Genomic DNA, 26,588 nt, shown 5'->3' with positions numbered 1-26,588 from the left:
TAAGCTGTGCTCCACATTAGCCAAGGGAAAGGACTGACAGAGTTAGGGAACACAGCTGGACTTGTTAAAACAAGCGTTTCGGTGCACAGATGCTAAGTCTCTTTGGAGCGGTGCTCCAGATCACTTTGCTCTGACTTAGCTATCGACTGCATATATTTCTCTTTTAATTCCTTTTAATTTTCATCTTTAAGGCAATTTATGTAAATGCTATCTTCAACTTCTAATGGATTTCAAAAATCATTTGCTGGGGAGAAGGTTATAGTATGTTGAAGCATTTTCTTTTTCTCTGTAGGGACCAGTTTAAGCAGTCCTATCCAAGTATCTCTCAAAGAGTCATGCTGCAATAATGTAACAAGGAAAATCACCTGTTCTCTTCCGGATTCTTAGCCTCATTAATAAAACAAACAATTTACGAACTGGTTTAAAAAGAAGTTGGAGGCCAATTATTAAGTTGAGAGAAAAATAATAGCCCAGGCAAACAGTAAATATTAGCAGCTGCCAGGAGGACAAAGATAGTTAGAGGGTGAGAAAAAGCCATACATTTTTTTAAATTAGATATATCCTGGTATATTCTACAATGGAAGTCAGCAACTAGCTGTACTGTGAAAAGAGAAGAATATTACAAGAAACAACAAAGAATGCCAGGGCAACCATGCTTAGGCTTTTGTTAGTACCCAAAAGAAAAAGACAGAAGAAAAAGGAATGGGTATACTTTTCTGAATTAAACTTTGGAAACGCAGGCAAGCTCAGCAATCGTGCATGGCAGATGCTCACTAAGCTAAACCACAGAAGAAACTGGAAGGTTGAGCACATTATTCAGTTAGGGGATAATTATTCCTCCCAACTTTTTAGCATAATTTCAGGTGAATCAGCATTCCTGAGTGGTCCTCTCCTAGTTAGGTTATTGGCATGCTCAGCAAATTAACTCTTAAGGGTGTGCATAGTATATAATGTTCTGATTTTTGGAGTAGATCAGAATGTCATGTTTTTATCTGAGGTCAGAAGTAAAAGTCAGCATCCATTGTTTTGATCAGAAGGAAGTAGATTTTCTTAAATGAACCACAAGAAAGGCTTGATTTATATTCCTTTCATACGGTATTTTCTGGATGAAGCTGATGTTCCCCTATATAGTGTTAACAGGGAAATGCAATTGAGATCCAAAGGTCCTTCCTGAGTTGCCTCAAGCCTGTTGTTAGTTCCTATAACAGCAGGATTGCCCTACAAAGACTAAGTTCTTGCACCATTCCTTCAGCATCCAATTATCTGTGTTCAAATATTAAATATTTCTGCTTCTGTTTTCTAGTAAATCAAAGGTAACAATATTTATCTGTAAGGCAGTTATAAAGAATAGTTATACCTGAAAAAACCATTTTTTTTTAATTTTAGTGTCAGTTGGAGGATGTGTCCAAGGAATCCCAGAGACACCAACATATAAGAAGAGATTCTCAAGTTCCTTAAATAAAATAGTGTGGCATTTGCATATAATCTAACTTCTAACAGTCTATTTCTAATTCTATCAACATTAGTAATAATTGCTAATAGAATGTAATGTTCTTTACTTATTTGTAAGAATGTGTTATTTGGTGATGATGCCACCAAGCAACGTAAACATTATGACCGAATGCAATTAAATTTTCCCCTCAACATCAGATTGAATCTCTAGATACAAAGCCCAAAGCTATTGAAGCTCAAACCACCCATGTTGAGATCTACAAGTGTACATTAGCAGTTGAAATGAGTATTAAATACTTAGTTGAGTAACACAGAATTCTTTTTCATAATGGTTTCTAGGTCTAATAGCATGCCAACATGTCTTAGTCTATTTAGTTAATGTTTTCCATTGTGACTGTTGAGTTACTCTTCCTGGTTCTTCAGGCAAGACAAGGCACCGAAGATAGACCAAAGAAATATTTTCATCCTAATTCAGCTTTGTGAACTATTGAGTTTATTGAGTTTATGTATAGGGTTTGGGCACAGAACTGCTTATAAGGACATAGGTAACTTACAAAATGGTCTATCCTCAAAAAGTGCACATCATTATGAGTGATCTCAAGAAAACTCTGTTACTAGCATCTTTTCTTTGGTTCACCTTGTTCTATTATGTGCTCTAGCACTTCTACCAACACTACAGAACTTGAGTGCAGAAGAGAATGGTAGCTGGACTCCCAAAGGAGTGTCATGTTGCCCACTACCCTCTCCTTTTAGTAAGAAGTGTCATCAGCCTATTGCATATCCCTAAATAACACTAACGATTTCTTCTTTCATTGCCATAACTAAGGGGCAGAGTGATATCTGTTCTAAGATGGCATCTCAATGTTAATGTTATGACAGAGGAAAGGATATTCCACAAACAGGAAGGGATGCTTTGGGAGACTGGCTTTTTCCATTTTCCCAAAGTCTGGTATAACTCTGAAGGACGTTATTTTTTTCTGAAATTCTTTAGGTAGATGCTATTGTCATGGCTAGTGTCATTTAAACTTATATGTCATGAACTTACCACTCTGTTTCTTTACTTGTATTCGTTGATGTTCTCTTTTATACTCACCTGCTAGAAGGCATACTACATTCCTAAACTCTGGCCAAATTACTCTTACTCTCTTCCATTATTTTGAACTTTTAAAAATCTTTTATTTGATATTATACAATTAAATCATTTGTATTTTCTATTTAAAATGCATGTAACCCTAACACTCATCCTGATTTTCAGTAGCCTTCAACAGTGTATATAAAATAATAACTCAAAAAAAGCTATGCATTTATACACATGGAGAATTATATTTTTCTCATTCCTCATTTGTTTTCCATTTCCATATCAATGTCTTTATAATTATTGGTCTACTGACATACTGATTATATTAGAATATTTTATCTACTAAATATTAACAGCATTTGTTTGGACCAATATTTATTTATTCATCAAGCCTTATTGAAATCCTACTTTATATGTGGGTCACTGTTTCCTGTAATCAATCTGTCTTCAAGAAAGTAAATAGTAAGGAATCTGCATGCCTAAAGATCACAGTGATTAGGGGAATTAAAAATATAAGAAAAACTATAACTTAGGAAGGCAGAATTTTTCTAATAATAATGTTCTCTGAGCAAAGCAACACCTAAGGGGACATCTAATTTGGACCCTAGCAGAAAGTAGGAGGTAACAGAATGAGAGGATATTTGGGGATGTGCATTCCAGGCAAAAAGAAGGACAAGAAAAAGCTGAATTTAGTGGAGACAGTGTTTCCATCCAGAGTTTCAGGATGTACCGAAACAGTATTTAAAATGCTTGGAATGAACTCTCTGAGGCAGGTGGTACAGCGATGAGACAGAATCTGGACAATAAACACTCCCTATGTCTTTGTAAGGGACTGAAATTTTTCCTATAGTTAATGGGCAAGAATTAAAGGCTTTTAAAGTAAAGATCAGTTTCACATCCAGGAATAAGACTCCTAATAGAGGAAGGAATGAGTGCACAGAAGTAGACAGGAGGATGTTAAGAGTCCAGGAAAGGGGAACAAAATACTCATGGGAGGAAATATGGAGTCTGAAGGAAAGGCCATTCAGGGACTGCCCCACGTGGGGATCCATCCCATATAGTCACCAAACCCAGACAATATTGTGGATACCGAGAAGTGCTTGCTGATGGGAACCTGATATGACTATCTCCTGAGAGGCTCTGCCAGAGTCTGACTAATACAGAGGCGAATGCTTGCAGCCAGCCATTGGACTGAGCATGGGATCTGCATTGGAGGAGTTAGAGAAAGAACTGAAGGAGCTGAAGGGATTCGGAACCCCATAAGAAGAACAATATCAACCAACCAGATTTCCCAGAGCTCCCAGGGACTAAACCACCAACCAAAGAGTACACATGGAAGGACCCATGGCTCCAGCTGCATATGTAGCAGAGGATGGCTTTGTCGGGCATCAATGGGAAGAGAGGCCCTTAGTCTTGTGAAGGCTCAATGCCCAGTTTAGGGGACTACCAGGGTGGGGAGGCAGGAGTTTGTGAGTGGGTGGGGGAACACTCTTATAGAAGCAGGGAGAGAGGGGATGAGATGGGGATTTAAGGGGGAAACTGGGAAAGGGGACAACATTTGAAATGTAAATAAAGAAAGTCTCAAATATATATATATATATATATATATATATATATATATATATATATATGCCTAAAGAAAGTAATAAGAGATAAAAGTCTGCAAAAAAAGAGAAAACTAGGATATAATTTTAATTTTATAAACAGATAATGGAGAAACTATAATAGGAGGATTATGTGGGAGCAAATGGTAAAGAAGGGAAAATGGTAAGGGACAGCTAACATGAAAGGTTCTTTGAAAAGTCATGTCAAAACTTCCTAAAATATATACATATAAAAAATTTAAATGGAGTTACCATACAGGGGTGGGTGGGAGGAAATGCCTCAACCAGCCATCTTATGCCACTAAATAAAATCTTGTGTGTGGGGGGTGGGGGGACAAAAACAAACAAACAAAGAAACCAAAAACAGAGCCTAGGTGAGGGTGGATGTAGAGATGTCTCAGCAGTTAAGAGCACTGATTGCTGCTTTTCCAGAAGTTCTGAGTTCAATTCCTAGCAACCACATGGTGGCTCACAAGCATCTGTAATGGGATCCAACGGCCTCTTCTATTGTGTCTGAAGACAGCATATTTACATAAAATAAATAAATCTTTAAAATATGAGTCCAGGCAAACACCTATTATTAGAGCACCCCAACCCACTGCCTCCCTTCCCAGCTACAATGGAAAATGGGAAAGTTGTTTCCTCACTCTATCACCCTGCCTCCACAAGCTTGGCAAAGGTACAGCCATCCCCCTGACATCCAGAAGCCTGAATGCTTACTGCTCAGAACCAAAATTGGATTCTAGGCAGTGTGAATATTGTTGTGCTCTGTAGTCAATCATTCATAGCTCCCACTCCCTTACAACTGAGAATGACCTCTATCGCATGTCCCAAGCCATATGTACTCTCTTTGCCTGCCGTTGTCATGTTGCATTAACTGAGCATATAGTATGTCCTATAGATCATGCATTTTCCTTGTGAGTTGAGACCTTTTGGTCCTCCTCCTAAAACCTTTAAGATTAGGCACCTCAATTTATTTTACAACCCTCAAACTTCAGGTTTCTTCATGCTGCCTGTAAAGGACTTAATTAAGCTTGTTCAAGGAGGATACTTTAACTCTACCCTATTCTTTTCCTCTGCCACTTCTTTTTAAAGACGTATGAGATTTTCAGCAAGCTCTAGGCATGAGGTTAGGAAAGACATTAAATAATAAGGTTGAATTAAAGAACTGTAGTCTATCCATTTGGAGAGTAAGATAAAAATAGTAGCATGTTTTGGTTCAGATAACGTGGTAAATATGAAAATGTTACTGTGCAGAGGTATTGATTGGGTTTTTTTTTTTCTCAGTTAAAGAATTAAAAGGTGGTGGTGGGGGAGAACCCTGAGAGCAACAAATAGCACACATAGGAAAAAGAATCAGCCAATAAAATGGTCTTTATTAGAGATAAGAAACACACACACACACACCTAGGCACACAATGGAAAAGACCTTCTGTAAAGCAGAAGAGAGAGGACTTGAAATGCTGGAGCCCTACTCCCTTCTTGACAGCTTGAGATTTTAAAGGGCCATGAGGGAATTCTTTCTCCCTCAATTTAGGGTTGGCCAGTTTGAACAAAGACACGGGGTGCTGAGAGGTCCACAAGTTTGGGGTAAATGCATCGCAGACTAGCCTTGAACATATCAGACCTATCTACAGGCAAGGGGTCTACTACTGTTTAGAGAGAAAATCCTCTGGGGGTGGGGGCTTTCTTTTAATCTGCCAGGCTTTTGTATCAGGTCAGTAGGGTGAAAGAGAAGCTCGCCATCTTGGAAGGTCATCATTTTTATTAATTAGTTGTGACCATTCTCCCAATCTGCTTGCCTGTCATGGAACTTCTCTTGCCTCATGCTGTTTAATATGTATGTAAACATGGATGCAGCATATGTTCAGTAATAATGATAAAAAGAGTCAGTGAATACATTTGAGCTTTAGTCTTTCTAAAAGGCTTCAAATCTGAAGAATACATATGTCCTATGCATCATAGTTCAAAATTTGTTGGTGTCTTAGTATTGGTTCTGTTGTGATAAAATCCCCTGACAAATGCAACCTAGGGAAGAAGGGTTTTATTTTACCTCACAGCTCCAGGATATAGTCCATCACTGTAAGGAATGCAAGATGGCAGAAGCTTGCACCAGCCACTCACATCAACATCGAGAAAGAGAAAGAGGAGGAGGAGGAGGAGGAGGAGGAGGAGGAGGAGGAGGAGAAGGAAGGAGAAGGAGAAGGAGAAGGAAGGAGGAGGAGGAGGAGGAGGAGGAGGAGGAGGAGGAGGAGGAGGAGGAGGAGGAGGAGGAAGGGGAAGGGGAAGGGGAAGGGGAAGGGGAAGGGGAAGGGGAAGGGGAAGGGGAAGGGGAAGGGGAAGGGGAAGGGGAAGGGGAAGGAGAAGGAGAAGGAGAAGGAGAAGGAGAAGGAGAAGGAGAAGGAGAAGGAGAAGGAGAAAGAGAAAGAGAAAGAGAAAGAGAAAGAGAAAGAGAAAGAGAAAGAGAAAGAGAAAGAGAAAGAGAAAGAGAAAAAGAATTTATTCTGGGCCTCTTCCGAGTCCCCTTCGCCTGAGAAAGAGACATGTGAGGCAGTGTTCAGGTAGAGCATGGGCATCCATGTAACACTCAGTAGCTGTAAACAACGGCAGCACTGCAGAATTTGAATGTACTGGCATGGGAACAGGCCAAGATCTAACTATGGCCCATAGTGGTATACTTATCCCCAAATCGAACATCAGCATCAGGAGAATCAGAGCCGTTATCTTGCAATCTAACTTCATTCTTCACGATCTACACCAGCCGAGTGGGGACCCAAATTGGATTGTCTTTACCCTGTGGAAAAACACAGACACCTCCCCTCCCCGGCCATGGCGGGGGTCTATCGCGTCCCTGAACTTGGAGAAGGACAGCAGCCATCTCTAAATTTGTTGCTGAAAGTCCTGCATTAGTGAGGGGACCTCCCAAGCCGCGACAGATTCTTAACCAGTCTTGCAATCCCTTGGCTCTCCGAGGAGCAATGGCTGCACAGCATTCAACTGTGGCATTTTCAAAGATCATCTGTTCAATTAATGGCATTGCTTGCTCTGGTTCCCCAAAGATTCTGCCAGCGGCCTCAGTCATGTGGGCCACAAAGTCAGAGAAGGACTCATTAGATGTCTGAATTATCTTGGACAAATAAAGGTTACTGCCTTCTCACCTGGGGAGAGACTTCCGGGCCTTAACAGCAGCTGTCGCTATTTGTGCGTATACCTGCCAAGGGTGAGCGGTCTGGTCGTTCGCGTGTAGGCCAACTCCAGCCAGCATGTCAAAAGTCCATAATTGTTGTCCCTCAGTGTTTGCATTAATCCTGGCTTGTGCTTGCAGTGCCTCGTGCCACAAGGCCTTCCACTCTAGGTATTGGCCCATATTGTTAAGTAGCACCTTCACCGTGTCCTGCCAGTCTCCTGGCATCATAGCAGCTGTACTTAATCTCTCCACTTGGGATATGGTAAAATTAGCCCCAATTCCATATGCACGTACTGCCTCAGCTAATTCTTTGACCTGCCTATACTCTACTGGGGCATGAACACAGACGCCTTCTGCCCCTTCAAAGACAGGAAATGCCAGCTGTAGCTGTCTCTGATCTCCTGGGCTGAGAAATGAATTAGAGGCACTGCCCGGGGCATAGGCCGGAGGCAAGGGCGGGGCCAAGGGGCTCAAGGTCTTTCTTAGTCTTATGGTGGCAAGCTCCTTAATGGGGTATAGGGGGGTCCTTTTGACCTCCACTCTCTCTTCACCAGCCGGTGAAGGGTCCTTAACCTTAATAGGCCCTGCAGTGGCCCCTGTTCCTTTTGAGTACTCTTTTCTTTCACCAGGCTCCTTGGCCTGTCTCTGTTGCCCAGGCTTTTTTGCCTGCTTCTCCTTTCCAGGCTCCTTGGCCTGATCTTTTTCCCTAGGCTCCTTGGCCTGATGCCGGCTAACACGCTCTGTTTCTGATACCCTGGAGTGGACCTCTCCTGAAACCTCTTGACTTGCCCTAATAGCTGTGCTGTGAGCTGGATCCCCACAACACAAATAAGCTAAAAGCAAAAGCAACACAAGCAAGAGGCCACCTAGTGCAGCAGCGGCAATGGGTGACAATCCGCTCGCAACGAAGGCTTCCACCCCAAACATATCTCTCAGAGACATACCTTGATCCTGTAGTCTTTTAACCCGCCCTGAATCTCGGGGATCTCCATGGCGACTTGAAGATCCTGGGTTTCGGCACCAGATATTCCAGGCCTCTTCCGAGTCCCCTTTGCCCGAGAAAGAGACATATGAGGCAGTGTTCGGGTAGTTACTACCTCGAGGCTTTATTCTTGTATCAGCAGAAGTGGAAAGACACCAAGCCTGGGAAAGGCACTGCTATATGTACCCTAGAGTGGCGTGTTCACTTCTGATTGGCTGTTCACTCATTACCCCATATTATGCCCCGGGATGGGCAGTGACTTTGGCGCACTTTTGCCTTTTGCACCTGCGCAGTTAGTTGTTTACTTGTGGGAGCACAGGATGCCCTCGCCATCTTGTAATGGAGATTGTTGTCACGCTCACCGCGGCTCCTAACAAGAATTCATGCAAACCTCTATGCAGCTCACTTTATACTGTTCTATAGAGTCTGGGACCTCAAACTAAGGACTCATACTGCCCCCTTTTAGTCTTCACCTTCCCATGTCAACCAGAATATCAAGGCAATCCCCACAGACATATTCAGCAACCAATTTGAGATTACCTTCCCAGGTGAAAGTAGATTTTTGTCAAGCTGATTTAGCTAGTTTTATCTGGCATACTTTAATTTTATGCACATGATTAGCTAGGAAGTGAACTATTTCACAAGTTACCAGTTGTTTCCCTTCTCAGAAAGGTCAAAACTACAGCTCATCTTTATAGTATTCACCAGTCTTAGAATGATCATGAGTTCTCATAATGTTCAGTTGTGAATTAGCCTATTAAAATGAGCATTCATGAAAGAATGGCTATACTTTTATCTACAATTTTTGCTACATGGTAGAAAAATATACCTCATCATGAAACATTTATGTAAGAGAATAACATGGGCTGAAAAAGTTTTCACATTGGAGGAAAGTTCTTATCATAAAACACTTTGCTAAGGGAAACAAGGTGAATCCATTACCTTACTGCCACACTAGTGGCCAGCATCATTTAATACAGACTGGCAGAGGAAATTCAGCTTACCTTAATAATTTGAGGCTGAGGAGAAACATGTGATACCATGGTCAGTGGTGGTTAGGCCACTGGTTATTTCTTTTGTATGACAGAAACTTACATCTGATCATTGCTGTCCATCCTAAAGCCCAGTCGGTTAAGTGGTTGTAAATATAGCAAACTTTTTTACTACTTTATGATAAAATAAGTTAATGTAAGAACAGTCTATAAAATTATTTATTGACATCAAATTTAACTTTTCAATTTTTTTATTCTTTTTATCTGCTTGCTTGTGGATTTTTTTAAATTTATAAATTATCACTATTACATTGACTTTTTATTTTACGCATTGATGGCAAAAGTAAATGGTTATCTGACTTTTTTTGTCACTATTCATTTGTGTCCACATATGAACAAATGTAAATAAATTAGGGCCACTAAGACTGTTTCTTTACCTTGATTAATGAAATTTTAAATATAGTTGGATTATGATGCCTAAATACATTTTAACTTCTTTGTTCATTGATTTATTTATTCATACTTGTACAATTTGTCACAAATGATTATGTCAGTGATTACTGTAGGTAATAGTTCTGAAGTTAATAGCAAAGAAGGGAAGCAGTGTTCTGCCCCATTACAGCTTACATTTTAGTTGTTCCAGAAAGGAGACAGACAACTAAAGGAAAAAATCACTACATGGTATAATTTTAGATGACTATAAATGCATTAAAATAATAAAAACTTTATAAATATGAAAACTTCATTGGTCAGCATTATGCCCAGTCATATGCCACTTTACCTGAGCTGGACTAGGTGAGCCAGCCATGTACAGCATGGATTAGTCACTGGGTTACAGTGAGCACACTGTTGACAACTGTAGTCATCCTGACACACAGTGTCTCATTGCAGTGACTCAGAAAACATTTTTTTAGTGTGTATAGGAAATAACAGAGGTACTACCTCATCAGAAAGGTATTTTTCCCCTGTCTTTGGGGAGCAGAGGCTATTTAGTAGAAAATGTTAGTGTTATATATGAAAACAAAATTAAATATATTTTATTCACTTCTCACTTCCTGTATTCCTTACTGAATTAGTTCTGAAATGCTTCCTGGATGTATGTCACTGTCTTTGTCAACATTAGCAAGGTAAATCTCACATGCTTTCTTCCACATTCTTCTGCCATTTGTAAAGCATTTCCTATTGAAAACTCTTGCTAAAGACAAAATAATGCTGCTACCAATAATTTTAATGTTTTTCTATCTCTAGTACCTATTATACTTACTACTTAGAAGCTAAGTATAACCCTTCCACTATGCAGTTTGCATCCTACACTATATTAGCATGCCCAGGGTCTGTTCTGTAATTCACATTTCATTACTTCTTATAAGAGAACTACTTGTGGTCTATGACCCTATGTGCATTTGAGCTATTGAACAGATAGAAATAGATTGGTAGATAGAAAGATGTTATATAGGTACACACACACACACACACACACACACACACACACACACACACACACACATGGATGCCTCCATTTAGTCTGAGCAGAAACTGCATAATCATTCTAGCTGAGTCTTGATCACATAATATATTTGAAATAACATTTTACTCAGAGTGATAGAACAATTTTGAAATAACACAAAGTTAAACTTCATTTCTAAGATTGGAAAGCATTTTTTCAACCTACAAACACTTTTATTTTCCTAAAATCTGTTTCTGCAGATGCAGATTTATCTTCAATGTACCTCTACCTGTGGCAGACTAATCATACGTAGGAGCCAATGTCAAAGGGCCTTTTGGCCTCTCAACTTGATTATATGGCAGCACTCAAATTTGTACATTTCTAGACAGGTAATCTACCTCTTAAAAGTCTACCATTATTGAACTAATCATTCCATGAAAATAAGATGACATTTGATTAGTTGGTGATAGCTTTATTTAAAAGCAAAGTTACAAAATCACAAAATATTAACTAAAGTAACTACAGAAATATTAGTTGACGATTCAAATGATAAATGGTTTTCTATTATTCATAGATAAGAAATCCCCAAAACTTCGGTAAATGACAAAGAGAGATGAAAATCTCTATTTTCTGCAAAACGTTTTTGGGAATCAAAACCACATTAAGTAAAATAATGTTCTTTAAAAACAAAATTAAGGCATATGATTGGGGAATAATTTTTTATCTGAATATTTTATCTGAATAATTTATCTGAATAATTTTTATCTGAATATTAACATAAGATTCTTAAATAGGTATCACTAAAATCTAGATTGAAATTAATCAAAATTGATTAGTAAACACAAATTAACACCATCCAATTTTTTAAGTGTCAAAAATTATCATTAAATCACATTAATTAGAAAATATGAGTATTTTCTATATAGAGTTCAAAAGCTAAAAGTACAGTGTAAGTTTATATTTAATTTAATACGAATTACTTAAAACATTATACATGGAGCTAGGGAAATAGCTCAGTGGTTAAAAGCACTAGTTGCTCTTCCAGGAGACCCATGTTTAACTCCCAGTACACACATGACAGCTTATAACTGTCAGTAACTCTAGTCTCAGGAGGCTGACACCTTTTTCTGAACTCCACAAATATCTGGGATGCCCATAATGCAAGGATATACATGCAGGAGTTATACGTTGTCATGAAATGGAACAGAGAAGATCACATTTGTTGACATTTCTAAGTTTTAACTTAGAATAGTAGAAATATTTTATTTATGGAACTAAATTTAGGTTAATTATCTTGTTTCTGTTGGAATTTCTGTCTCTTAAATTGAACAGCAAAATCTGAGGTAAACACAAATGGCAGTCTCTAAGTCACATAGTCATTTATTCTGACCTTGTAACATTTGCCAAAAAGTACAACTTTGAAGACTATATTGAAGACAAACATTGTCAAAAATGATGCAAATGGGAGATTAACAGTGAGTATGGGTAGAATATTGGATGAGCAGTTAATTAATTAGACTCTCCCACTGAATCTGTGTCTTGGATGTAAGGTGATATTTCCGTATGTAGAGGAATTTACAAACGGTATTTCAAAAGAATGATGAAGACACACACAAAAGTGACTAAGACTTGTGTTGTGTTGATTGAATGAGTAGGTAAGTCCATATGGGTAGTTATTATAACATACAATCTACCTCTGTGGTTAGAAAACAACACAGAAAGTGGCATAGAGCTAGAGTCATTAGATGGTTACATTGAAGTGAATATTTAAACCTGAAATGCAAGGGAGACGTGAGTAGACACCTACAGCAGGAGCAGAAAATTGGAAATTTTGAAAGCCGTATTAAGTAATTTGAAGTGTACTCTGTAAACACTATTCAAGGATAAATTGTCATGATATACTAATTTGGCTTGAAAGAAATAACTGTCTTTCCTTTGATTATAAAATTTTATTTACAGTATATAAGTGTGAGGTGGGCTAAAGAAAAATTAAATGTACAATTTACAGAGTCTTCACATTAATTTTTGCCCCAACCCTAATTTAGATTAACAGAAAATGACTTAAAGGAATTTTAAAAGTAACATTCCTTCAAGAAAACTGAATTTTAAAACCTTTCCTTTACATCAATATTAATAGAGACAAACTTAATGCTACCTTAATTTCCATAAAGTTACAAATAAATAAATACTGCCAATGTAATTCTGAAGTAGGTTTCAAATATCGTAAGTCTTATTTTAAGAGATAACTAACAAGTGTTCATGAAATTTGAATAATTTTCATTCTATTACAGAAAAAGTCATATTCTTTTTCATTTATATATGATATTTCAATTTGATGTAGAACTGACTTCTATTTTAATTAACCTACCAAAACTGTAGTTACCTTTTTGCTTCAGTGAAACTATGATGAAACTGAATTATATATTCCAACATAAAAGAACATTTTTAACATTCTTCTGGCCATATGTTCATCTAGGCAACTAGAGTCTCTCCCAATCTTTTTAGTCTCTTTGTCTTCTTTGTGTTTAAGCACATCAACAAAAGAATTCAAGTTAGAAAGCTTTGTCTGTCATAATTTTATACTGGGTGCTGCTCATCAGTTCTGTTGTAAATTTTATTTTTCTGGTTCTCAGATTTTCTCTGTTTCTAATAACCTAGAATTCCTCATCAGAGATTTCTTTTTTATATCCTTAATTATAAACATAAACCAACTGGCATTTCTTGACACTCAAATAGTAAGAACAAGTAGACAAAATTTTTGGAAAGCTTCTCTAATGGGTTTAAATAGATTTATCTCATTAACAACGTGATTAGCATTTGTTTTACAGTGTTCCAAGAAGATTATCCAAAAAAAGATTGCATAATTAAAGCAAATGTTCCAAAGAGTTTAATTATAGTTGCTTTGGTATCTAAAACATAATTTTAAGCTCCTGATATATATATATGTGTGTGTGTCTGTAAATACTATATAATATATATGTATATACTATATACATATATACATATACTATATATATTTATCATATATACCATAAATACACAGATAGATAGATATAAATATACATATGGATATATATGTGGATATAGATGATATAGATATACCTTGTATAAAGGACAAATACTCAAGGGAATAGCATGTTTTTCACCTTGAAGAAAGACTTGAAGATTTTATTCCATTTACTGCAAGACTGCAAGGCTTACAGAGATTAGAGGCCACAACTGTTTCCTTCTCACCTTCAGGGAATTGTCTCACTGTGATACGTTTTTACAACATGATTTCTGAGAAACAGTAGGTTTAAGTCAAGGAGACTCTAAATGTTCACAATGTCTCCAAAGATCCTTTGAGGACTCATAGCTAAACCTGTTTCATGTACAAGACAGAGTACCTGAGTGCAAAAGGTAAAAGGGGTGAGTTTGATAAGTTCTGGCCTATAGAGTGACCTCTGCTTTTACATGTTGGTGTAGAGGTCCAGCTATAAATTAGTGGTAGTCAAGTAACACTATGAAGTATCATTTTGCCTTTGTTTTGTTTACATGCTTAGTTAAGTTTTTGAACTTCTCCTCAATTAACTTTTGAGCATATTTCTCAAACTACTGAGCATATTTCTGTTTAGACATTTCTGCTAATGATGATAACCATAAGGAGTAAATAAAAAACAAAGAATCATATTTATAAACCAATATTCCAACACTAGGAATTTTAGCTGTGCTTTGCTATTACACAACTAATGAAAGTTCCTACATTAAAAAATATTCTGTGTATGCTGGGTTTGTATATGCATGCATGTGTGGAAGCCAGGGATTAACATCACCTGTGATACCCTCTGACTTTTGCCGTATTTTTTGAGATATGGACACAGGCAAATCCCGGAGCTACTAGGTGACCAGAACAGGCTGGACAGTGAGCCACAGGGACTTGCTTAACCTCACTCTATTTCTCCCCCCACCACTACAGAAATTCCAAAATGACATTTGTGTGGGTACTGAGGATGGTATGGAATTATAACACATTACATCCTTCAGGACTTAGTTTTCTTGTTTTATATGTAAAAGTTCTAAATTTCGAGGAGCTTTCTGCAAACTTCAGAGATAGCTGAGAAATTATCTAAAATTTGAAGAATTTTAAAATTAGCCCCCTTCTTTATAACTAGATGATAACTTAACAATTAGATGTTTGATAACATTAAGAAATTATCAAGATTTTGGCAGGATAATATTAAAACTGCCATTGGGATTTAATATGTGAGAGAAGAATAAAAAATAAAATAATTTTAAAAACCCTGTGAATTCTCTCTCCTCCAAAAATGTGGAAATAAAATAATAGTTTATTGAATATCTGGTAATGTAAAGATCTTCCAGCCATGATTTGGAATGGATATAATCACAGCTCAGTTATGTTTTGAAGAGAAAGCAAGACTTCTTTCACTGGATGAAGGCCAGACCATCTCTCATGGGAGAATTTCCTGGGTTGTTATCATGCTAGTTAAATGAGTAACGAATGTTGTTTTTACTACAATAGTGTCATGTGACTACACTGTTAGGATATCTGCCCCATGGCTTTACTTTGCTTAAAATCACAGGCTAATACATGGTCTATACATTCTTTAAATTACTGGTTTTTAGACTTTCTAGATATTTTTTAAAAAAATCTTTGACCATTTCAGGCATACATTTGGTCACTTTTGCCATCATTACCGTCTTTCACCTTTCTCTGCCTCCCACTGAAGCCTTTCGATCCAAGTAGAGGCATCCTAACTTTTATGTCTGTCTCTGTCATTTTGTCTCTTTCTTTGTTTCTCTGTGTGTATCCCTGTTGCTATCTCTCTCTTCCTCTCTCCCCAACCACCTTTCTCTGTGTGTCTGACCAACTATGATTAATTATGGTTCCTTTCAGGAACCAAGAAGGGGCGTTATATACTGGAGTTTCCACAACTTATCAGTGCTACAACACTAAAGAAAATACATCTTGCTCCTCAAGTAAAGGTTAACTGCCAATAATCCATCAGAATGGTAAAGCTCTTCCCGAAGCAGGTTGAAATATTGACTCTGACCACCTTGTATGGGTCTGGAACAAATAAACACAGTGGAACTGAGCTTCTGATTACAATCCTGAGTTCCTATCCTTTGGTACTTAGATTCTTTCAGACCTGTTCTTCTGTTATAGTCTCTGAGACAGAGAGGGTCTTTATTATAAAGATGCTTCATTTAGGGCTGAGCAATCAATAGACATTTATGCCTTATACTTTGGCCAGCTGTGAGTCTCTTCGTTAACTACCACTCAATACAAAAATAAGACTTTTCTAATGAAGACTGAAAATAACACTAACCTATAGGTATACACATAAGTATTTAAAAAGCAATTCAACAGCATAAAAAACAACAGCAGTAAGATCTCTCTCAAAACATGTCATCTTCCCAGAACGGGCTTGTTGCAGGAGAATCTCTGACCCAAATAAGCCCAGTCAAAGAAAACATACTCAATAATTATGAATATATGCTGCATGCCTAGATTGGACAGATTTACCACTACACTACTCTATTTGCCATCTATGAGATCCCTTATAGCTTGCAGTTTTTCCAGGCCACGTGCTTCTTCTTCATTGTCCTTCCACCTCTTCTTCCTCTGTCGTCATCCTCTCTCTCCTCTCCCCCAAACTCTTCCACACCACCTCACCTTCTACTGCACAATTATTGGGTCTAGCCTTTATCTTACAAATTAAGGTGGGCATAACGTTCAAAAGAAGCCATCTTTATTCACTCCTCAACTGCTGCCCCTCCAGGGAAAGCAGAACTAGCATCAAAATACAAGACCAGGGCTATCCACAGCACAGGCTCTTATCTAAAGTTTCAGTATCAGGCATGAATTTCTTCCTGTGGAGCAGGCCTTGAACCCAATCAGAAAGCAATTGGTTGTTCTGTAATAGGCATGATACTCTTACACAACTGAGTATTTATTTTTTATGTCAGTTCTGGGATTTGAACTCAGATCCTTGCACTTGTATAACAAGTTCTTTGTTGGCTAAGCTATCTTTTCATCCCGCCAATGGATAATAAAAGCCTGTAGTGTTTTAGGGATCGCTTAGATTACTTTGACCAACAATTCATAGGCAGTTATCTGACATCTGTTACTAGAATGTTTGTGAGTAACACTCTTAGAGGTACATTATTGAACTATGACAAATTTCTTTGTTCAAATGTTTTTAATTCTGTTTTTAAATAAAATTACAAAATTGAAATTATTTGGCTATGTAACTTTATAGTGAAGGACAACTAACTTTTTTTAGGGGGTGGGGGTGGGGGGTTGAGACAGGGTTTCTCTGTGCAGCCCTGGCTGTCCTGGAACTCACTCTGTAGACCAGGCTGGCCTCGAACTCAGAAATCTGCCTGCCTCTGCCTCCCAAGTGCTGGGATTGAATGCGTGTGCCACCACTACCCGGCAGCAACTAACTTAAGAGCAAGAAAATCTAACAAAGTAATTGGCAAACATCCCAACAAATGGCCCGATAGCCAGGATGTAGACTTCACCTTTACATGTGGCCTCTATCACAGATTCATCTTTTTTCAAACAAACTTTCAAAACTCCAAAAAGCACTTTTAATTAATTATAAAACATGCACAAATCCAGTGGTAGGACTTAACTGTAGGATGGCTAGCCTAACATTTTTCTCAGAGCTACCCTTTTCTTCTAATTTCACGTATCTAGTATTAGGTAATAAAAAAAATATTCTACAAAGTACCATTACTTATCATCACCATTTTAATGCTTGCATGCTTCTTTTTTAATTGTTTACTACTTTTTTTATTGGATATACTTTTTCCACACAATATATTTTTATTATGGCTTCCCCTCTCACTCCAGATCCTCCCAACTATTCTAAATCCACACCCGTTTTCTTCTCAATCATAAGGAAAAAAACAGACAAATGAACAACAAGTAAGAATAAAATGAAATGAACAAACTAACAAAAAACATACAAAACAAAATGCATACAGAAGCAAGCATGTGTGCACATGTGTATGCACACACACACACACACACAAACACACATACACACCATAAAGACATAAAATCAGAAACCACATGTATAAGCAAAAGAATAGTAATGATCAAACAAAGCAATAGTCAACAAAGAACTCTGCAAAAATACCATTGAGCTTGTTCTGTGTTGGCTGTACACTGCTGGGTGAGGATGTAGGGTAAGGGAAATACTCACCAATTACTCGTGGACATGCAAACTTGTATGGGCACCAAGATAAGAAGTGCTACAGTTATTTCGGAAGCTGGAACTAGATCCACCTCAAGCTCCAACTATACTACTTTTTTACCGATACCTAGAGAAATTTGGATCAGCCTAGATATGCATCAAAAGGTGAATGGGTAATGAAAATGTGGTACATGTACACCACTGGTTCCCAACTTTCTTAATATTTTAACCTTCTAATAAAGTTCCTTATGTTCTGAGGACCCCAATTATAAAATTATTTTTGTTACTACTTCATATCAGTAATTTTGCTACTGTTTTGACCCATAATGTAAATATCTGATATACAGAATATCTTATATGCAACTCTTGTGAACGGGTCATTCAGCATCCAAAGGAATCAAGACCCACAGGACAAGAACCACTGATTTTACAGTGAAATATTATCCAACTGTTAAAGGATAAAACCATGAAAGCCATATGTCAATTGATGTAGCTAGGAAAAAAAATCATCCTTAGTGAGGTAACCCAGACCCCCAAAGACAAAAATAGTATATATTATTTTTTACGGGGACATTGGCCTTTAAGACTTTGTTAGGCATGCTACTATCAGTATAACCATAGAGGCTAAGTATAGAGTAATAAATTAAGGGTGAGGGAAGGATCTCCCAGGGAAAGGGAACTAGGATATATAGCTAGAAAGATAGGTAGGGGAAGACTCATACAGAAAGATAAAATAGGGACAAGGAGGGAAGAGAATGGAATAAGGGAAGGAATGTAGGGAGAGACAGCTAACACTGAGGGACATTTGAAGGGTTTGTGGAAGCACACTACAGTGGAAGCTTATTGAAATATAGACATAGTGAAGAAAATCTAAATGAAGTTACCAAATGACAAATCTTCAACAAGCCATCTCTCACCACCAAGTGGAACCTCCAGTACAGGGAATGAGTTACATATAACTTAGTTGTTGGTTAAAGAGTCCCATTGGAAACCCCCAAACAACTCAGTCTATTACCAAGACTATTAGTTGCTGACATTAATGCCCTATGGTTGGAGACAACACCCACATATCCCATTGAACATGGATGGCAAGCAGATGCCTATAGAGCTTTCACCTTATTGGCTCATTTGTTTCTTATTCTTATCCATCAATGCACCACTAACAAGACTAGCTAATCAATGATGTATATTCTTATTGTCAATACATATTTTGAGTATACAAAAAATTAACTTAAGCATTTCAGTGTCATTTACATAATTATAATTATTACTTTGATTTTGCTTAGTTGTCAAAGAGCATGATATTTCATAAAATGGAAAAGGATCAATAGAATCTTAGCTATTTCAAGATTAATTTGTGAATGTAGTTTTTTTTTTTTAGTTGGAAGATTTATTCACACACAATTTTTTTTCTGTTTAGCTTTCACAGACATTTAAATATTGGTTTTCTTCTTATTCCCTGGCCTCCCTGGTCCTCCATTATATATACATAAAGTACTATATATAATACTTTTTGTTACTTATCAAGATAAAAATAAAATAGAAAAGTTGGAATCTCTTAGCTAAAGGACTGGATAAACATACATTTTCAAAAGGAGTTACAGGTAGAAATAGTTCTGTAGGGTATAATCTAGGAGATGTCTCAAGGTGAATTCAGCTACAGTTTCATTTCACAGTGAATCCTGGGAAATTTTCCTCCCGTGTTCAGTTTAATGGCTTTAGCTCAGGATAAAGCCCTGTCCCTCATTTCTAAATGTATCAAAACTGCTTTATATACCTTTATGTCGACTACTAAAATTCTCACTTTCTGCTCATTTTGCAAACCTAATGTAATTATTCTTGTACCACAAATATTTTGTAAAGAATTTGGCTTTTAGAGAAAGATAAGTTCAGTGATTTTTTTCCATGCAAAGCATTGTATTTCCTAAAGCAGCATTTTGCATATAGACTTGTGTCTTAAAAATCCTGCTATAACACAGTATGTAAAGATGTTTTCATTTCTTAGAGAACTGGGCTGTAAACCAGGTCATGCTCCAATGATCCCATATTCTTATTTAATGTCTCAACCACAGTTCATCTCAATAAACAGTGTTCTGTGAACCTATACTCAAGATTACTGCAGCCTACTGCCCTGTTCTTACTTCTCTTTGCTTCTGTCTTCTTCTTCCCCTGGTCTGCACGCCACAAAGTTTATGTAAGTCCCTCCATGACACTCCAGGCAAACAACACTCTCTCCATTAAAATTAGTGATGTGCCACTTAAAGTTGCAGGAAGTAACTAGAAGAGAATTTATCTTTGGGGTTATCTTTTAAGCCTTTTAAGACATAATGCTTGAATTTCTAATGCTGGCCAGATTGTTGGACTTTCCGCATTCATGTGTTCCTGTGGCTTCAAAGTGCTAGTAGTGGCACCGTAGTTTTCACAATGATTATTTCTTAATTTGTTATCTTTTTCTGATACCTACAATTACACATTTTCTTGAAAACCTATCCCTGACAACACATTGGAAGGTTGGGAAATGTTCTAAACTTAGAAAATCTTAATATGCTTTTTATTGAGGTCTCCAGATGATAGCTATGAATATTAAAGCAAGACAACTCTGTAGAAATCTTTTAGTTATTTATTTTTTGTATTAAATGAACCATAGAAGTATACTATTAACTTTATATCGTCACTTATGTATGTGTGCATGAGAGGTATGTGCAAGTTTAGATGAGGTGCAAGAACTATTTGAGAACAAATTAACTTTTTTTTGCTGTGGTAAGCTTCTCTAATAAATTTACAGTGAATCTTTTCTAAGAGAGAAAAGTATTTTTGTAAGCTTCTGTCCCATTTTGTGTGAGCATATTAAATGACACAAGGAAAACAGAGCTGACAAGAAATCACTTCACAAAATACATCTGAGGTCTCTAAGCGCTGAGATCATTTGATGAATTTTTTAAGATCTGGCAGCTTTTTAAAGAAACTTATAATTCACAGTATTTGATTAACTTTTAAAGAGTTGAGTGTTGACAGATTTAAAATCAAAAGAAAGAATTGAAATGATATTTTCTAAAGCTGGTTAGAAGCAAGAAGTCAATGATCTTACCTTCTTTAGCTTTGATATTTTTATGTTACATGTATGGCCATTGAAATTTAAGTTCGTGTATGTTCACTCTGGCCTACACAGACTTTTTTTTTAAATTTAGGCAACAGGCACTCTAAGAATTCCCAAGATAATCAATATTTAGTATTTTAACTTAAGAAAGATTATTAGTATATGTATGTACTTAATAATAGTTTATGAGCACTGCCATGTAAACATGATTTGCATCGATATTAGGCATCTGACAGAGTCATAGTGGAATGGGAAGACAGCAACATGAATTGGGTGATAAAGGGGAAAGAAACAGGTGAAAAGAACAAACTTCAGTGAAAATACACATATATACAATAAAGGAATATGATATCATATCAGAATGTTCGTAATTAACTGGAATGAAAAGAGAGTCTCATGATTTCTAGAATACAGAGCTAACAGGTCACCAGTTAAGAGCACACACTGCTCTGGCAGATGACTAATTTATATCTCTTAAGAGAAATGAATCGATTTAATATAAGATGAGAGCTATAATTTGCTTGACAAACCAATAGTTTTTGATGACCTAAGTATTCATAAATAACAGTTGCCAACAGGATAAAAGAAGACACAGTAATGGGGCAAGCTGGTTGAGCTCTATGCACATGGAAATGACGAAATCTATACTGGAAAATGTCAAGACTGTATATTCAGGGTCATTAACATAGCTATCAGCATATGAAGTTCATCAATATGTAATCATTTCTTTATAATACTCATTTTTCAAAATTTATCATTATTAGTCCATGTTTAAAAATCATAACATTTGGAATATATAGTACTACAAAACTGGCATTTAATGTTTTGTTCTGTCCACATTTCTTCAGATTCCTTTTCTAAACTGCTTAACATCCAAAATACCACCACAAGATAAGCTTGTTATGCAAATTGATAAATCCAAATGTTAATGCCTTTTATACCATATGGAGACATCTTATTAGTTCTAGTGTATCTAATAGAAAGATTAGAAATATAATAAAAACAAAAGGAAAAAAGTGATATTTTCCTTGACATATTAGTATAAATAAGATACTGGAGTAGAAAGCCAAGAAATTTCAATGAAAAAATAGCATTTTGCTGCATAATGGATAATTACTCTTATTTCATGATATTGAGAATTAAGAAAGAAAGCAACATTTGCTTCAGTTACAATAAACAACTAAGTACAACTTTTCACATAAATTCTAGAGTTCAGGCTAAAACCACTACTTTAGAAAGCCTATCATGAGTTCCTGATTAACTCCCTGTCACTTCAATGTCAAACTGTTTTAGAGGTCAGTGAAATCCTTCTGAGTTGAAAAATGCTTGAAGCTATTTGCCCTACCTCGGAAAATAACTGCTCATATAGGTGACAGTAATGTCATGGGGACTTAAATGTTTAGAACCAGCGTTAACGAATGTCAGCAAAAATAGCACTGGGCAGATGATACATCTCATAGCCGAAGGAGTATTAAAAGTAGTCACGCGGTGTGCTAGGACAAATCTAATCTCTCAAACAACAGTCCTTTTGAAGCTAAAATTGAGACCAGCTTTCTAATGTGCCCGTGACAGGGCACATTACTGACAATTTCATCTTAGCCAAATACAGTAACCTTTTACCACTTCTGTAATCACCCTACAAAGCACACTGAGAAAATTTGACCTAAGAGACAATTATAATATATTACAATACAATCTGCAGGTGAATAGATTTGTCAATAAGTACATCTGTGCTGAGAATTTTCCTTTTGTGTGTTCATGAATCAAAATACACTGCTTTTGGATTCATTGATTCAACCCACAAACATTGAGCAGCTATTATGTACCATACAGGTCCAGAAAGTATCAGGCTAAAATACTTTATAACTAGATATGAATGAAGTTTATCCAACCAATTTGATAAGATGTTAACTGAATGTTACATTTTTACAATAATGTCCAATGTCTAAAAGGCATAGATAATTTTCTGAATCATCTTACCTAAAAGTCATCAGTCTAGGCTACAATTGAGGATTTCAAATCACCGGGCAAATACTTCATGCTATACAAAACCAAGAATCTCTTAAAAACCATATGCATTTTGATGTGTGTAGCTGGATCAACAGCAAATAATACTGCCATAGAAGGCCATCATGGTTAGATGTTTCCTGTTAGATTTCTGGGGAAGCAGGATAATGCTGTCTGTCTGGTTTGTTTGTTCTTTGTTTTCTGCCATCTTGGAGTCTCTCTCCATATTTTTCCACATAAAGAAGCATAACTTAGAAAGCAGTGTGAATAGTAGTCTACTTGCACATTATTTTCATATCTTCAAGTGTCAAATAAAATCATTCACTGAACAGTAGAGAAACTTCAAAAACTTTATACTAGAAACTTTGGGATACAAAGTTTGTTTCTATTTGTATGTATTTGTTTATGTATGTGTGTATGTGTGTATGTGTGTGTGCATATATATGTAACAGCATGTGCCATGAAACATGTGTAGATAGAGACCAGAAGACAACCTGTGTCCAATGGCTTGTTGCATCTACAACATGGGTCCCAGGGATTGAGCTGAGGTTGTTAGCACTGGCAGCAAGTGACTTTTTCCAATGGGCCATCTCATGTGCTCCAAACTGGTCATTTTAAAGACAAAGAAAAGTAAATTATTTTCAAGTCTGAAAGAAGACAAAAGCTAAAATAATTTGATTTACTTAGTAAAAATTTGAAAATAATGTCTTAAAGGTCAGTTAGCAAATGGGAAATTCTAATTAAAAACATGCAGTTGCCATATTTTGAGGATATTTTAATGAAGAATTCTTGGGTAGTATCTAATTAGAAGACCACATTTGCATATTTGAAATAGTCTTTTCTTCATTCTAATATCAAAAGGACCACACAAAGCATACTAAGGTATTTAGACTCACTTATGATTCCCTCTAGATCATACTGTCTGCTTCCTGCCTCCTAGAGTTTACAGAGTTTTTTGATTGTAGCATTTCCTTTCCAATTCCATTATGTATTTCTTAGTATCTTTCTAAACAAAGCAACCCCTTTCTATTTCAGAGTGAAAACTTTCTTCTCTCCCATTTGAACACAGAAGCCCCCAGAAGTAAAACACTTGTAGTCTTTAAAGTAGGTCTTGTCCATTGCCAAATGGCCAAAACTGAAAACATACATACAAGTCACAGGATACAGACAGATCAGGCTACATCAGGGATGTGTGTGAATATATATATATATATATATATATATATATATATATATATATATATATATGGATGTAATAATATATATATATGGATGTAATAATATATATATATATATGGATGTAATAATGATGAGGGAAAGGGGACTGTGCATTTGAATGAGGGTATGTGGTAGAGAATGGTGGGAAGAAAGGTAAAGGATAGTTGTAGCTATATTATAATCTCCAAATAAAATTTAAAAAGAATATTAGCAGTCACATGGTTTTAATAACCAAGTGAATTCCCTAAAAAATTGAAAATGAATGTCTCTAACTGTGGGCGACTCACATGGAGCTTTTAATTATAAGAGGCATTCAAAACTTGGAAAAAGAACATAACCAATCCAGTCATTCTCCCTTCTTTTATTTTTTACAGAGATATGCCTGCTGACTAAGGGCCGGCGCACTGCCAGTGTTCGAGCTGATACATACTGCCGTCTTTACTCGCTTTCAGTGGATAATTTCAACGAGGTCTTGGAGGAATATCCAATGATGAGAAGAGCCTTTGAGACAGTTGCTATTGACCGACTAGATCGGATAGGTACTCCTTAGCTTTCTGCTTTCCTCAAGCGCAATTTAGTTTTCATTTTGTATAGATCTCTTGTAAATTTATATAAAACAAAATAGCAAATAGCCATGTAGCAAATAGTGGTTTAGAAAGATCTGAGGTCATAGCTGCTCCTTCTAGGTGCTCTAGATTGATTTGTTCATGTCTGTTTTCACTAGGAATCTTATAACCCAAGTGATATCACTTCAGTTTGAATCTTCAGGTAAAAAGCACGGGTACAAACTCTAGATAGCACTAAAATAGTACTTAATGCTAATATCATGAGTCTATATTACATTCCAAATTTTGTCATAAGGTTATTTTTGTCTTTAATGGCCAGTTTTACACTTTATACCTTCATAAGAAACTTTAAAACCTGTGCAATTAAATCAGTCTCAGCAGAAGCATCAACATGTTTGTAATACAGACTCAAACAAAATCATTTGTAGAGAAGCCCTACATAGATGTTTACTTTGAGAACATCAATGTTATGAAGTATTTTCTGTTAGAAAACTTAAATTTATCAAGTAGAACTTTAGTTAGCTAAAGATTTCCATAGTTGACACAGCAAAGTAGGGTTGTGTTGTCTTGCTGTAAAATTCCCTAGCTATTCTGGGATACACTGAAATTTTACAAGATAATATGTATTCATTCTTCAAACCTTAACCTTTTTGTCCATCTCGTCTTTCCTTCCCCTTGGTCTTAGCATAGTTCTGCAGTAGACTCATAGTTGAGCTTAAACACTATTCCCTGTAGAAATGTTTTATGGCACCTCATCATATACAAGCTAAAGTCCCTTGATGTGTTCTTGTATAGTGTCGTACATTCAACTCACTGCACTGCCTTTTGTCACAGAACCTGTTCTAAAAAAAAAAAAAAGTACTCAATTTTATGAATGGAGAGAGAATCTCTATCTTACTGTTACAATTTCAATACTGGGTCTACAACACATGTATACTGAAGGGGGGAGGACGGAGGAGGGAGTAAATATACCTGAAGCAGATGAAGTTGGGGTCAGTTAGAAGTCAAAAAACAGGTGTCTCAAGAGCTTCATTCTTACAAAGGTAAGGTCTTACTCTAAGACAGTATCTCCTCTCACCCATCTTTCCTTCCCTCTACATATCACAGAATGACAGATTTTAAATAGATGCAGTAAAAATACTATGTGGACATTATCACCTTGCACAGCAAGCACACTAAACTTAAGGAATTAACAGCACATAGTCATCCAGAGAGATAGTGCCATGGAATAAGACATTCCTAAGAGCAGGATTTGAAGACAATCTGTTTTTTTTTTTTTTTTTCTATGTGAGTGTTCATGATAGACACAGAGACTGACTTCCCTGTATTTGAGACTGGTTTTCTAAACCAAATAGACATCTTTAGATATGTTATTAAAGTTTACCATATTCAGTAATTTCTATTAATCTGGTTTATCTTCATTCTCTTTAAAATTTTAACATTTCAGGAAGTTACATAAAATAGTTTTAGTGAAGAGCACAAGGAGTAACATTGCTAGTAAGCACCAAACATTGGTATTGTTGAAACTGACAAAATTCTAACAGTACATTAAAGTTATAACTATTTTAATTCTTTCCATGAATAGACCTTAATCATAAAATATTGCTTCTTCAAATAAAAAATAATTTTGTCCATCTCAGTTGTGAGTTCAATACATAAGTATTTATTGTAGTCAATTATAGCAATATATCAAATAAATATCTGTATTCATTATTAATACTAACAAATGTAAATTTTTCTATGGGAAATTAGA

At 36.4% G+C, this 26,588-nt stretch overlaps 1 protein-coding gene across 1 annotated transcript in view; it reads left to right on the top strand.

Annotated features, from left to right (window-relative positions):
• Window positions 1–26,588, top strand: part of Hcn1 (hyperpolarization activated cyclic nucleotide gated potassium channel 1) — a 347,574-nt gene that overhangs the window by 307,060 nt on the left and 13,926 nt on the right. Inside the window, exon 7 of the mRNA XM_034523345.2 lies at window positions 24,644–24,808. Within this exon, the coding sequence (XP_034379236.1) occupies window positions 24,644–24,808 (165 nt within the window). The remainder of the gene's footprint in view (window positions 1–24,643; window positions 24,809–26,588) is intronic.

This window comes from Arvicanthis niloticus, chromosome 19, assembly GCF_011762505.2.
Source record: "Arvicanthis niloticus isolate mArvNil1 chromosome 19, mArvNil1.pat.X, whole genome shotgun sequence".
Lineage (NCBI taxonomy): Eukaryota > Metazoa > Chordata > Mammalia > Rodentia > Muridae > Arvicanthis > Arvicanthis niloticus.
This window is presented reverse-complemented; position numbering and strand designations above follow the sequence as displayed.